The 14517-nt window shown below is 41.3% G+C and overlaps 1 protein-coding gene and 1 pseudogene across 1 annotated transcript; both read left to right on the top strand.

Annotated features, from left to right (window-relative positions):
- Window positions 1-14517, top strand: part of LOC129846550 (zinc finger protein 91-like) — a 54862-nt pseudogene that overhangs the window by 15639 nt on the left and 24706 nt on the right.
- Window positions 364-10911, top strand: LOC129846551 (zinc finger protein 239-like). The gene is made up of 2 exons (XM_055914491.1): window positions 364-1527; window positions 5636-10911. Exons 1-2 carry the CDS (start codon window positions 1359-1361, stop codon window positions 6256-6258), a joined length of 792 nt encoding a protein of 263 aa, XP_055770466.1. The 5' UTR covers window positions 364-1358; the 3' UTR covers window positions 6259-10911.

Here is a 14517-nt window from a genome sequence, read left to right on the forward strand (position 1 = left end):
TAGAATATTTATTATATTTTCTCAAATTCCGTTTTCTCTGTTTAGCAATTCCAGGTTTCTGATTTGTCTCTGTTTTTCGCTCTCAAAATCACATTGTTAATAGAAAAACAACAAAAAGAGACCACTTTTGTAGTCTGAGAAAAATCTAAGACATTTTCCTTTTTGGGTGTAGATACCTTTTAATTCAAGTGCCACCAGCAAGAGCCTTGTTTCGTTAGTGTTGTCTCTGTAGCACACATGTGATTGCAGAGTTTGCTGAACAAATCACAACTGGATTGATGCAAATAATCATGATATCATTCTGCCAGGTAGGCATAGACTACTTTGTAGTTAACATTTAATTGACAAAGGTTTGTGGGAAAGCTTTTCCATCAACCAGAAGATGGTTGTCATTAGCATCATCGCTAACAGCTACACATAGTGGTAGACAAATGCACTCAGACAGGGGCATTTCCTGGCTGTTTCCTCTTCAGAAAGTTGAAGGAAAATACAAATCACTTAGGTGAATTTAAAAACGACTTGCAGGCAGTGGGTTAAAAATAACTATGACAAAAAAATGAATACAAATTATACCACCACCCAAAAGGGCACTTTATAGCCTGGAAGGGTAAAGGGGCATGTGCTCTACACAGGTAGAGTCCTATCTGTCCATGTTCCCTTTTGCAAAGTGGGCACTGCTTCATGTGGCAACACCAACACTCACCTAAATATCCCATATGCCACTGGGTGAGAAGTTTTCATTGTTTTTGGGCAGAATTATGTGAGGTGTTGTTAGCGATGAGCCTTGGTCAATTTGACGAGGATGGCATATTCCAAGCTAATGTCGCCCTCTTCAATCTGTCACCTAATCCTCTTCAATCTGTCACCTAATGGGCAGGTCAGCCCTGGAGGAACGTTTTGGCTCTAAGAAGTAAGTTAACATAACATCTGGTTATTTTTAAATTACTTTTTTTGACATTGCTTTATTTTTGTTCCAATCTGTGTTACCCACTCCAGTCAGCAGATGGCAATGTGAGTATTTCAGGTAATGCTTCTTGCGTGACGTATAATTTAATGGACGGGGCGGGAGGCTTATTCAACAGCGACAAAAGGCCTCTGATTCAACCAACGCGGTGGTTTGCTAGCGAACATAAAACCGGAGCATTTAAGCTCTTTAAACTAATCTTGTGTATATTAATCTTGGTGTTTAGAACACAATTATGTTTACGTATCTACTAGTTCATTTTAACGTAATTTGCTTCTTAAATTAGCGAATGTGTTAACTTCATACTGCACTAGGCTAATCGCCCGGAGCATGAGCTAACTAAACTAGACGGAGAAAATAAGTTCTGGTGAAAGGAGAGGAAGAAGCTTTCAGAATGAAAAAGGAGGAAGATTCCGTTACATTGAAGGAGGAGAATGTAGTGAAAGAAGAGGAAAAACCTTTTAGAGTAAAAGAGGAAGAGGAGGCTATCTCAATAAAAGAGGAGGAAGACGTTTTGGAAGTGAAAAGGGAGGAGGAGGAGTCAGAATATCCGATTACCATAAGTGAGTACTGTCTTAAAAACAGGGGCACAAGCAGCAGTTGTTGAACTGTGGGGTTTTAAAGGGGGATTCTACTGAAGTTCTACACTTGAATATGTTGTTCAGTACTGCCATTGGTACATATATTTTTTTTAATTCGATTTATTTTATTCTCCATGTGGTCTATATTAAAGCGCACTTCATCTTGTATAACAGGATTTTAAAATCCAATTCTGGTGCATAATTTCTACATAAAATATCAAAGGAATGGGGCCTCCCGGGTGGCGCAGTGGTCTAGAGCCGCAGTGCTAGCTGCGCCACCAGAGTCTCTGGGTTCGCGCCCAGGCTCTGTCGAAGCCGGGCGCGACCGGGAGGTCCGTGGGGCGACGCACAATTGGCCTAGCGTCGTCCGGGTTAGGAAGGGTTTGGCCGGTAGGGATATCCTTGTCTCATCGCGCACCAACGACTCCTGTGGCGGGCCGGGCGCAGTGCACGCTAACCAAGGTCGCCAGGTGCACGGTGTTTCCTCCGACACATTGGTGCGACTGGCTTCCGGGTTGGATGCACGCTGTGTTAAGAAGCAGTGCGGCTTGGTTGGGTTGTGTTTCGGAGGACGCATGGCTTTCGACCTTCGTCTCTCACGAGCCCGTACGGGAGTTGTAGCGATGAGACAAGATAGTAACTACTAACAATTGGATACTACAAAATTGGGGGGTAAAATTCAAAAAAATAAAACTGCCCGAGTTACACCAGGAACGCACAACCCCTCCATCAGTGCTTAGACAGCCTATTGACGACAGAGAGAGAGTGGACTGAGGGCTTGTAGGCCTGTTATAAGGCAGGTCATCACCGGCAACAATGTTGCCTATGGGCACAGACCCACCGTCGCTGGACCAGACTGGACTGGCAAAAAGTGTGCTTCACTGCCGAGTCGCGGTTTTGTCTCACCAGGGGTGATGGTCGGATTTGCGTTTATCGTCGAAGGATAAATGAGCGTTACACTGAGGCCTATACTCTGGATTGGGATCAATTTGGAGGTGGAGGGTCCGTCATGGTCTGGGGCGGTGTCACAGCATCATCGGACTGAGCATGTTGTCATTGCAGGCAATCTCAACGCTGTGCGTTACAGGGAAGACATCCTCCTCCCTTATGTGGTACCCTTCCTGCAGGCTCATCCTGACATGACGCTCCAGCATGACAATGCCACCAGCCATACTGCTCATTCTGTGCATGATTTCCTGCAAGACAGGAATGCCAGTGTTCTGCCATGGCCAGCAATGAGCCCGGATCTCAATCCCATTGAGCATGTCTGGGACCTGTTGGATCGGAGGGTGAGGGCTTGGGCCATTCCCCCCCAGAAATGTCCGAACTTGAAGGTGTCTTGGTGGAAGAGTGGGGTAACATCTCACACCTAGAACTGGCAAATCTGGTGCAGCCCATGAGGAGATGCACTGCAGTACTTAATGCAGCTGATGGCCACACCAGATACTGACTGTTACTTTTGATTTTGAACCCCCCTTTGTTCAGGGACACATTATTCCATTTCTGTTAGTCACATGTCTGTGAAACTTGTTCAGTTTATGTCTGTTGTTGAATCTTGTGTAAATATTTGTATGAACATATGTTAAGTTTGCTGAAAATAAACGCAGTTGACAGTGAGAGGACGTTTCTTTTTTTGCTGAGTTTATATATAGTTACTATCAGTTTTAGGAACATCTACCCAAAATATTTCACCCTATTTTTTTTTACTTTACCCAAAAAGTTAACGACATCAGCGTTTAGTCAAAATGTTGAACATTTGTGAACGTCTAAATAAATTGGGCCTTTTCAATAGCGTTTCGAACCCTTTCGACAACGGGGAGATGTTACTGATGTGCTTTGTGTCTTCGATGTAAAAACAAGTTTTAGACTTCCACTTAAATTACTTTACTTATTTTAGGTTTAACTTCTACCACCTCAGAAACCCGGGTCCTTGAGCACCCCCCACCACCCCCCACTGACTAGCATAGCTAGCATAGCGTCACAAGTAAATAGTAGCATCTAAATATTATTAAATCACAAGTCCAAGACACCAAATGAAAGATACAGATCTTGTGAATAAAGCCATCATTTCTGATTTTTAAAATGTTTTACAGGGAAGACAAAATATGTAAATCTATTAGCTAACCACGTTAGCAAAAGACAACTTTTTTTTTACTCCACCATTTTCTTACTGCATCAGTAGCTATCACATATTCGGCCAAATAAAGATAAACATAGCCACTAACCAAGAAACAACCTCATCAGATGACAGTCTGATAACATATTTATTGTATAGCATATGTTTTGTTAGAACAATGTGCATATTTCAGGTATAAATCAGAGTTTACCATTGCAGCCACCATCCCAACTCTCCCCAAAGCGACTAGAATAACTACAGAGACCATTGTGTATTAGCTAATTACTCATCATAAAATATTTCTTAAAAATACACAGCGTACAGCAGATGAAAGACACAGATCTTGTGAATATAGCCAATATTTCAGATTTTCTAAGTGTTTTACAGCGAAAACACAACATAGCGTTATCTTAGCTTACTACAATAGTCAGTCACACAGTAGCATTGATTCAAGGCAAAAATAGCAATAACGTTATAAACCACCAAACGCTATTAATTTTTTCACTAACCTTCTCAGAATTCTTCAGATGACAGTCCTGTAACATCATATTACACAATCCATATAGAGTTTGATCGAAAATGTGCATATTTAGCGTCACAAATCGTGCTTATACAATGGAAATACTGTCCAACTACTCAAGCAATCTGCCCGGCGCCATCTTGGAAAGACACCTATTTTTATCGAAAACTATTCATAAACTTGACTAAAAAAATACAAGTTGGACAGCAATTGAAAGACAAATTTGTTCTTAATGCAATTGCTGAATTACATTTTTTAAATTAACCTTACTGCGCAATACTGGGTACAATACAGGGTGCGATAGCGCAACGCTACACGGAAAATTATGGCGTCATTTACATTTTACTTTTTCAACAGACCAACGATTTATCAGCATAAATAGTACTTACTATTAGCTGAACTCCCATCAGAATCTTGGTAAAGGTTTCCGTTGGCCAAAAGAATCGTTGCTGGGTTGGAGAATGTTTCCTTCGAAGTAGCAATTAGCAGTACACCATGGCATTTGAGAGAGATACCCAACTTTCTACAACGTCACAAAATGAAATGGCCGAAAATTGCTATATATTGACAAACTGATAACTATCGGTTTAAAATAACAAGATTATGATGTCTTTAAAGCCTATAGCGAATAAAAATAGAGCCGGATATATCTAGTTTCTAAAACCAGAGATTCTAAAAAGACATGGCAAGTCGCTCTTTGCGTCAGGGCGCAGTTCCAAAAGGCTGGTCATCTCGGTTCCAACCAATTTATAGACTTTCTGAACTGTGTAGAGACTCCGTTTGAAGGCCCTCTATTCGCTGACACCCAGGGGAAGGCGTATGCAGTGCATCTCAACCAATAGAAGACAGGCAAAGTTAAAGACAGCTCTCAGAGCAGATGATAAAATTTGCCATTCTCACACAGACATAGGAAAAGTGCTCTAAGTCCAGTTCTCTTTCACTTACAGACATAATTCAAACGGTTTTAGAAACTAGAGAGTGTTTTCTATCCAATAATAATAAGAATATGCATATTGTACGAGCAAGAATTGAGTAAGAGGCAGTTTAATTTGTAAACAACAATAAAAAAAATAATGCTAACAGCTCCCCCTATTGACAAGAAGTTTTAAGGAAGTGTGTAGGTTGGATTCTGTATCATACAGCTATGAAGGTTATATATTAAGAACCACCTACTCGATAGGAATCCAGCGATGTCTGTGTCTTGAGTGTCCTAGAACTGTTTAATTTTTGTGTTCTGACTTGTAAAAACAGAATGAATAAAATAAGTAATGTAAACATATCAGTAATTACCAGGAAGCTCTACAACATTTGTTTTAAAATCACACAAAGATTAAAACTGGCCTCAGATTATTGAGGGATCTGATTAGGATTTACCCTCGTAGCAAGGCCGTTTTATCATGTGGAGGTTTCATTCAGGTCTCTATTTAAATAAACACTCTGTTTGTCTTTGACAGGAGAAAGACCAGACTCCGAGGAACCAGAGCCAGAGACGTCCAAACCAGCAAGAGGACACCACTGCTCCCACTGTGGAAAGGGTTTTAAACAGTTACGGGACCTGAAACAACATGAGAGAATACATACAGGAGAAAAGCCATACCACTGCTCCCAGTGTGGAAAGAGCTATAACCAGAGAGGATACCTGAAAAAACATGAGAGAATACATGCAAGGAGTTTCAACCAGAAAGGACACCTGATCCAACATGACAGAATACACCCATGTGTGAAGCCATACCACTGCTCACAGTGTGCAAAGAGTTTTACAAGGTTAGGGGGCCTGAAGATTCATGAGACAATACATACAGGAGAAAAGCCGTACCACTGCTCCCAGTGTGGAAAGGGTAGTAACCACTTAAGTGGCCTGAAAAGACATGAGAGAATACACACAGGGGAGAAGCCTTACCACTGCTCCCAGTGTGGAAAAAGTCTTACCCAGTTATGTAACCTGAAAACACATGAGAGAATACACACAGGGGAGAAGCCTTACCACTGCTCCCAGTGTGAAAAGAGTTTTAAGGAGTTGGGTAACCTGAGAAGACATGAGATAAACCACACAGGAGGTAAGGGTGTAGGCTGTTGAACAGTATGACATAGGACAGATGTAGGCTTCTGAACAGTAGGTCATAGGACAGGAGAATGCCCAATACATGGTGGGACAGATGAATCCAAATTTAATTCCAACCACCATGTCTTTGTGAGATGCAGAGTAGGATCTCCGCATGTGGGGTTCCCACCGTGAAGCATAGAGAAGGAGGTGTGCGGGTGCTTTGCTGTTGACACTGTCAGTGATTTTATTTTCAGTTTATGGCACACTTAACCAGCAGCTACCACAGCATTCTGCAGCGATATCCCATCTGTTTTGGGCTTAGTGGGACTATCATTTGTTTTTCAACAGGACAATGACCCAACACACGTCCAGGCTGTGTAAGAAAACATGTGGAAATGCTTGAACCAATTTCTCATCTGCAATTTTGATTTCTGGGTTGTCTACTACCTCTAACACAGGAGTCACATTGCTATTAGGGAATGATATTGCTGGTGGTAACGTTACTCCTGTGTTAGAGATAGTAGACAACCCAGAAATCAAAATTGCAGATGAGAAATTGGTTCAAGCATTTCCACATGTTTTTCCTGCTTGTGTCTTAACGAGGGCACAATCTCGCAAGCTTGGAGATGTGGTGGATTTGGCTAGTTCCATTTTTGAGAATGTTGAAGTAGAAGACAATGCACCGAGTATTCCTTCTGCAAGTCCGACAGTTTTTACTCCTGTAAAAACTAAGGCAGAGGACTGCGAAATCGCACCCCAATTACATGACATTCTTTTGTCTGTCACCCCTGAGAAGGTGATTGAATGTCAAAAAAGGAGACACCAGTCTTCGCAAGTGTTTTGCTTCGGTAATTTCCATTGAGGAAGCTAAAACTAGAGAGACTGCCTACTTTATGGAAGCAGGAGTTTTGATGCGTAAATGGGCAGCTCATGACACCGTTAATGACTGGAGTGAAGTGTGTCAAGTGGTTGTTCCTACACCGTTCCGACAGCAGGTGCTGTCACTCGCCCATGACCAGGCGTGGTCTGGACATTTGGGGATCACAAAGACTTATAACCGGGTCCTTCGTAATTTTTTCTGGCCAGGTTTGAAGTCTGACGTGGTCCAATTTTGTAAAACGTGTCACGTATGTCAACTCACTGGGAAAGCGAATCAAACAGTTCCTATAGCACCGCTCTACCCGATTCCTGTGGTGGGGGAACCGTTTTGAAAGAGTGATAGTTGATTGTGTAGGTCCGTTGCCGAAAACCAGGTCAGGTAACCAGTTCCTATTAACAATAATGTACAGATAGCCTATATGAAGGGCTCAGCGAATGTGGTTGCTGACGCTCTATAACGGGTTTACTAACTGGGGAAGCGTTGGTTTTTGTTATTACAAACTGTATGTTTGCAATTTTTGTGGTGGGCGTGTTACGTTCCCCAGTTTCTGTGTTCTGTTTTGTATTTGAGTGTGTGTTTCAGGAGATGGCTTCCGGAAGTACTCCCCAACCAGCTGATTGGTCTACCCCAGGCTAATTGATGATTGGAGCTGACCCCGCCCCCTCGTCAAGAAGCAGCTGACACTAATCACCATTGCCACCTGAAGATAAAAGCCAGTGTTCTGCCCCAAGAGATGGGAGAGATTGAGAGAGGAGAGAGATGAGATAAGGAGTAGAGATTTGGAGATTGAGAGAGAGAAAAATTAGATTGTGATATAGTTATTTGACAAAGGAGAGTGATGGAGTGCTGCATCAGATGACCTGGCCTCCACAATCACCTGACCTCAATCCAATTGAGATGGTTTGGGATGGTTTGGGATGAATTGGACCACAGAGGTTAGGAAAAGTGGCCAACAGCATTATCAGCATGTGTTGGAACTCCTACAAGACTGTTGGAAAAGCATTCCAGGTGAAGTTGGTTGAGAGAAAGCCAGGAGTGTTGCAAAGCTGTCATCAAGGCAAAAGGTGGCAAGTTGAAGAATCTAAAATATATTTTGATTTATTTAACACTTTTTTTGGTTACTGATTCCATATGTCTTATTTCATAGTTCATAGTGAAAATAAAGAAAAACCCTTGAATGAGTAGGTGTGTCCAAACTTTTGACTGGTGCTGTACATAAAATCCCCTGGCAACCGCCTCAATGGACATTCCTGCAGTCAGCATGCCAATTGCCCGCTCCCTATGAGACATCTGTGCATTGTGTTATGTGACAGAACTGCACATTTTTGTGGCCTTTTATTGTCCCCGGCACAAGGTGCACATGTGTAATGATAATGCTGTTTAATCAGATTCTTGATATGCCACACCTGTCAGGTGGATGGATTATCTTGGCAAAGGATAAATGTTCACTAACAGGGATGTACCACTGCTCCCATTGTGGAAAGAGTTTTAACATGTTAGGAAACATGAAATATCATGAGCGAAATACACACAGGGGAGAAGCCATACCATTGCGTTCAGTGTGGAAAGAGTTTTACGGAGTTAGGGAAGCGGAAAGCTCATGAGCGTATACACACAGGGAGAAAGAAGCCTTACAAATTTCACTTTTCAATCCTAGGCGCTGCCCAGAACGAAGGCACCGTCCACCAGACAGACTGGACTTATAAACAAACACAAACAAAAACGAACTGTTCAAGTTCAAATTAAAAAGATACAAAATAACTACAACAAGTTCTGGGAAGTGTTTCAGTTGTGGTTTGGTTAAAGTCTGATTGAATAAGAGAAGTAATGTTCTGTTAATTACTGATGTCCCCTTTAAGAACGGAGCAGCCTTGGTCATGCGCAGTGTTGTTCTATGTTAATCTGGTACTAACTCGTTTTAGTAAATGTGAAGCTGCAGTTCCATTCCTTGTATGCAGAGTCTTATGATATAAATAAGTAATAAGAGCTAAGACAAAGAGACACTACAGTTATTATAGACATATTTGCTTATAAAGCCGTTTCCACCTCCATTTCTCGCTTATACATTTTTTACTGACACAAAAAGACAACTAACAACTTGTCAAACAAACTAACAAATTGTCTGTTGGCATTTATAAAAGTGCATATCCTGTTTCCATCAGCCTGGTCATTACTTTTGAAATGGTTGGATCAATATCCACCTTCATGATATGGATGAAGCCTGATTTGGAATGTCTGAGTAGTTCTATATGATGTCATAATACACCCCTCTGATAATCAAGTGATATTTTGAATGTCTGAGTAGTTCTATATGATGTCATAATACACCCCTCTGATAATCAAGTGATATTTGGAATGTCTGAGTAGTTCTATATGATGTCATCATACACCCCTCTGATAATCAAGTGATATTTGGAATGTCTGAGTAGTTCTATAAGATGTCATAATACACCCTTCTGATAGTGATCCATTTGCTCCATTGTTTCCATGTCAGTTGGTTTCCCACTCTGATGATTTATATCTGACAGAGGGGCTTTAAAGGAATAGTATGGTGACATCTTAGTGGGGCTTTAAATAAATAGGATTATTAATCATAAACTCCTACAGCAATAATACACTGGAGCTTTGACATAAAGAAGAGAATGGGCTGATGGGTGGTGGTGCCATTACTGGACATAGTAGCATATTAACTTTGTGCTGTTGATGTATTGCCACTCATAATATTATTTCAGAGAGTCTGAAACTCTGCTCCTAACAAGGAGATGAAGTACATCATGTTTCAATCACAGCTTCTGGAACTCTTCAGAACTTGTCTGATGTGCAGCGAAGGTGCCATGGACGGTGATGAAGGCTGTGGGAATGAAAATAGTGTTCTCACTATGGAAGAGGGAGCAGGCAGCCGTCATCCAGTCTCTCAGAAACCCATGTTGAGCCAGCAGTGTTGTCACTATGGAAGAGGGAGCAGGCAGCCATCATCCAGTCTCTCAGAAACCCATGTTGAGCCAGCAGTGTTGTCACTATGGAAGAGGGAGCAGGAAGCCGTCATCCAGTCTATCAGAAACCCATGTAGAGCCATCAGTGTTGTCACTATGGAAGAGGGAGCAGGCAGCCATCATCCAGTCTCTCAGAAACCCATGTTGAGCCAGCAGTGTTGTCACTATGGAAGAGGGAGCAGGAAGCCGTCATCCAGTCTATCAGAAACCCATGTAGAGCCATCAGTGTTGTCACTATGGAAGAGGGAGCAGGCAGCCATCATCCAGTCTCTCAAGGACAAAGGTGCAGCACTTGGTGTTAGTAGTTGATGACAGAAGTGACAGCCTGGACACACAGCAAAGTTTGACACCGTCAGTGTTGTTGAGCAGAGAATCAACCAGATTGATTCACAGTCAGTGTTGTTGAGCAGAGCATCAACCAGATTGATTCACAGTCAGTGTTGTTGAGCAGAGAATCAACCAGATTGTCCATGTTGAAGATACTCAGGTATATAATAATTTTATTTGTTTAATTCTGTTTTTTTTCTATTAGAAAATGTATGTAAGAATGATGTGTTATTTGGGACCTTCAATGCTGCAGAAATGTTTTGGTCCACTTCCCCAGATCTGTGCCGTCACACAATCCTGTCTCGAAAAGAATATATCACATCAAATGTAGGCTACTTAAAGTTCATGAGAGAACAGGCATACTGCTCGTACACTTGTCTCATGTTTTTCTACAAAAATATAATTGTGCTTTTGGTCATTAAGCCTCATTAAATCAAACTGTATAAAGCTGTATGTTTTTTATTTCAACACCTGCTCCTAAGCTGTACCTCAGTATATTGACTCTGTACAGTTACCCCCTGTATATAGCCTCCACATTGACTCTGTACCGTTACCTCCTGTATATAGCCTCCACATTGACTCAGTACTGCTAACTCCTGTATATAGCCTCCACATTGACTCTGTACTGGTACCTCCTGTATATAGCCTCCACATTAACTCTGTACTGGTACCTCCTGTATATAGCCTCCACATTAACTCTGTACTGGTACCCCCTGTATATAGCCTCCACATTGACTCGACTCTGTACTGGTACCCCATGTATATAGCCTCCACATTAACTCTGTACTGGTACCTCCTGTATATAGCCTCCACATTAACTCTGTACTGGTACCCCCTGTATATAGCCTCCACATTGACTCTGTACAGGTACCTACTGTATTCTTTATTGTGTTACTTTTTTTATTTCGTTTATTTACTAAATATTTTCTTAACTCTTATTTTTCTTAAATCTGCATTGTTGGTTAAGGGCTTGTAAGTAAGTAATTCACAGTAAGGTTGTATTCAGCATTTCACGGTAAGGTCTACTACACCTGTTGTAATCAGCGCATGTGGGAAATAACAATTTATTTGAACTAAATATGGAGTATGTCAGTTTCAGTTTAGATGTAATTATATTTAGTATACTTTTATCACCAAATAATAATTGAATTAAACATACTACTTTGCATCCTCCTCTGGTTACATTGACTTCAATACAACACCTAGGAGGATCCTCAAGGCTTCCATAGACTTATTATTATTATGACAACTTCCGGAGGACGTCCTCCAACCTATCAGAGCTCTTACAGCATGAACTGATGTCCAACCAATGAAAGGATCAGAGAATGAATCTAGGACTGAAAGCATAAGCTACAGCTAGCTAGCACTGCAGTGCATAACATGTGGTGAGTAGTTGACTCAAAGAGAGAGAAAGACAATAGTTGAACAGTTTTGAACAAATTATTTTATTCCAAAATGAAGGAGAAGCGAGAGAGAGATATTTCATCACTTATTTTCCACTTTCACTTACTTAGCTAGCAAATGCAGCTATCTAGTTTAGCCTACTCAAACACTTGGCTCAAACAAAGGGATGCTATGTTAGCTAGCTGGCTATGACTATCCAACAAAACACTGGAACTCTTCCAAGTCAAGGCAAGCTTTTGGTTTTACTAATTTATTGCCACTGGGACCTGCCAATGTAAGTGCTAAACTGCTTACTGACTGTACACTGTAATGTTACTGCATGATTGTACCAGGTTTACTAACGCGTTAGTTCTATTAACTATGTTGACTATGATGTTACTTTAGCTAATATGGTGACAAGGATATAGGCTGTGTGTAGCAGTTATGAAATGGTTTGGCTTGGAAGGGTTTTTTCGCCTGGTCACACACAGCTGATGTGTTGTGCATTGAAGTCCAGAAGCAAAGGGAGAAGGTGAGAGCAGGAGAGAAGGAATACAACGTGGCTGTTATGAAAGTGAACTGTGTTTATGCCTGATCAGGGTTGTATTCATTCCGCCGATTCTGTTGACAAATGTTTCTTAAACGGAACAAAACCAGGATAAACATACCTGAATTTGTCCAGTAATATCTCTATTTCAGCTAGATGCAGGCAAGAGTGTGCAAGGCGATATTGAATGTGTCACTGTCTGTCCATGTGTCACTGTCTGTCACCGCAAAATTCGCTCTCGACCAGTGTGACCTACATTCTAAACTTTCATTCATAGGCTAGGTTGCTACCTCATGGGCCGCGGCTTTTGTGGAGCGATGGGTAACCATGCTTCGTGGGTGACTGTTGTTGATGTGTGCAGAGGGTCCCTGGTTCGCGCCCGGGTATGGGCGATGGGACGGTCTAAAGTTATACTGTTCACCTTCTCTATCTTAGCTAGATGCAGGCGAGAGTGTGCAAGCCGATATTGAATGTGTCTGTCCATGTGTCACTGCAAAGGTTTAGGCTAGGTTGCTACCTCATGATGGGTATAGGGACAATTAGAGTATCATGTAGTAGCCTAAACCTATTGCTGTTACATTGAACAGGGTGAGTGAAATATGAATGACAGTCATCCAATATGCTGTAATAGAATTAAGGCCATGCTCATGAAAAAACCAATCGTCCTGCCTCATCTTAAACGGCACTGACCACCACTGTTTGGGTGGTGGACCATTCTTGGTAAACATGGGAAACTGTTGAGCTGAAAAACCCAGCAGCGTTGCAGTTCTTGACACAAACCGATGCGCTTGGCACCTACTACAATACCCCGTTCAAAGACACTTAAATATTTTGTCTTTCACATTCACTCTCTAAATGGCACACATGCACAATCCATGTATCATGTCTCAAGGCTTAAAAATCCTTATTTAACCTGTTTCCCCCCTTCATCTACACGGATTGAAGTGGATTTAACTAGTGACATCAGTAAGGGATCATAGATTTAGCCTGGATTCACCTGGTCAGTCTAAGTCATGGAAGGAGCAGGTGTTCTTAATGTTTTGTAGACTCAGTGTATAGCACTACAGATAATCAAGTGCTATTTGCATGTGATGCATTTGCTCTGTTGTTTACAGGATGATTTGTATCTTATAGAGCGTGGCTTTAAGGGAATAGTATGGTCACATCTAGATAAAAACGAATGTGAAAAATAAACAGAGAAAATGTGTATTAATAACACAATACCTATTCATATAAGTATTTATTCATCATCTACATATTCATATTGAGCTTCTACGTCTGTGTACAGGAACGTATTATTTGGAAGAGAAAATATATCAGCTTATTGTTAAATTATTATGACGTTCTTTCCAATACAAAAAAGTGTAGAAACTATTGTTTCCAAATTGCGTTACCCACTCCAACCAGCAGATGGCGATGTGCGTCTTTCAGGTGATGCTTCTTGCGTGACGTGTCATTTTCTGGACCGGACGCTTATTCAGGAACAACAACGCGGATACTCTTTCAACCACCTCGGTAGCTTGCTAGACAACATAAAACTGAAAGGTTTACGTTTTAGACCATGTTTGTGTACATTAGCTAATCCCAGTGTTTTAAACAAATTTCGGTTGACGTATCAACTGCTTAACTTTAACCTAATTTGCTTGTTCAATTTGCAAACTTGTTAAAGATTGATACTGAGCCTAGCACTAGGCTAGTCGCTAATGCTACCTAGCTAGCTAACATCCCTGACCATGAGCACACCAAACTACTCCTCCCTTGCTAATGAAGAGGGGGTCTGCTGTATGGAGAAAGAATCTTTCAGAATGAAAAAGGAGGAAGAGGAGGCTGTTATAGTGATAGAAGAGAAAGAACCTTTTAGAGAGGAAGAGGATGCTATCTCAGTAAAGGTGAAGGAGGAAGACGTTTTGGGAGTGAAAGAGGAGACAGAAGATCCGATTTACACCAGTGAGTACTTTCTTAAAAGCAGGGGCACAAACTATGCATTTGTTGAACTGTGGGGGCGTTCTACTGAAGTTCTATATTTTAATATGTTGTTCAGTACTGTATAAATTGTTAACGGTTCGATCTGCCATTGGTACATTTTTGTTGGGACTTTTCAATTAGATGTATTGAATTCTCCATGTGGTCTATATTAAAGTTCCCCTCATCTAATATAACAG

This window comes from Salvelinus fontinalis, unplaced genomic scaffold (genome assembly GCF_029448725.1).
Source record: "Salvelinus fontinalis isolate EN_2023a unplaced genomic scaffold, ASM2944872v1 scaffold_0585, whole genome shotgun sequence".
NCBI classification, from domain to species: domain Eukaryota; kingdom Metazoa; phylum Chordata; class Actinopteri; order Salmoniformes; family Salmonidae; genus Salvelinus; species Salvelinus fontinalis.

Bases quoted from the DNA above. Each gene is read 5' to 3' on its own strand.
- LOC129846551 (XM_055914491.1), top strand. From the start codon at position 1,359: ATGAAAAAGGAGGAAGATTCCGTTACATTGAAGGAGGAGAATGTAGTG. The intron at 1,528-5,635 runs GTGAGTACTGTC...TGTCTTTGACAG, and splicing joins AGAATATCCGATTACCATAA to GAGAAAGACCAGACTCCGAG.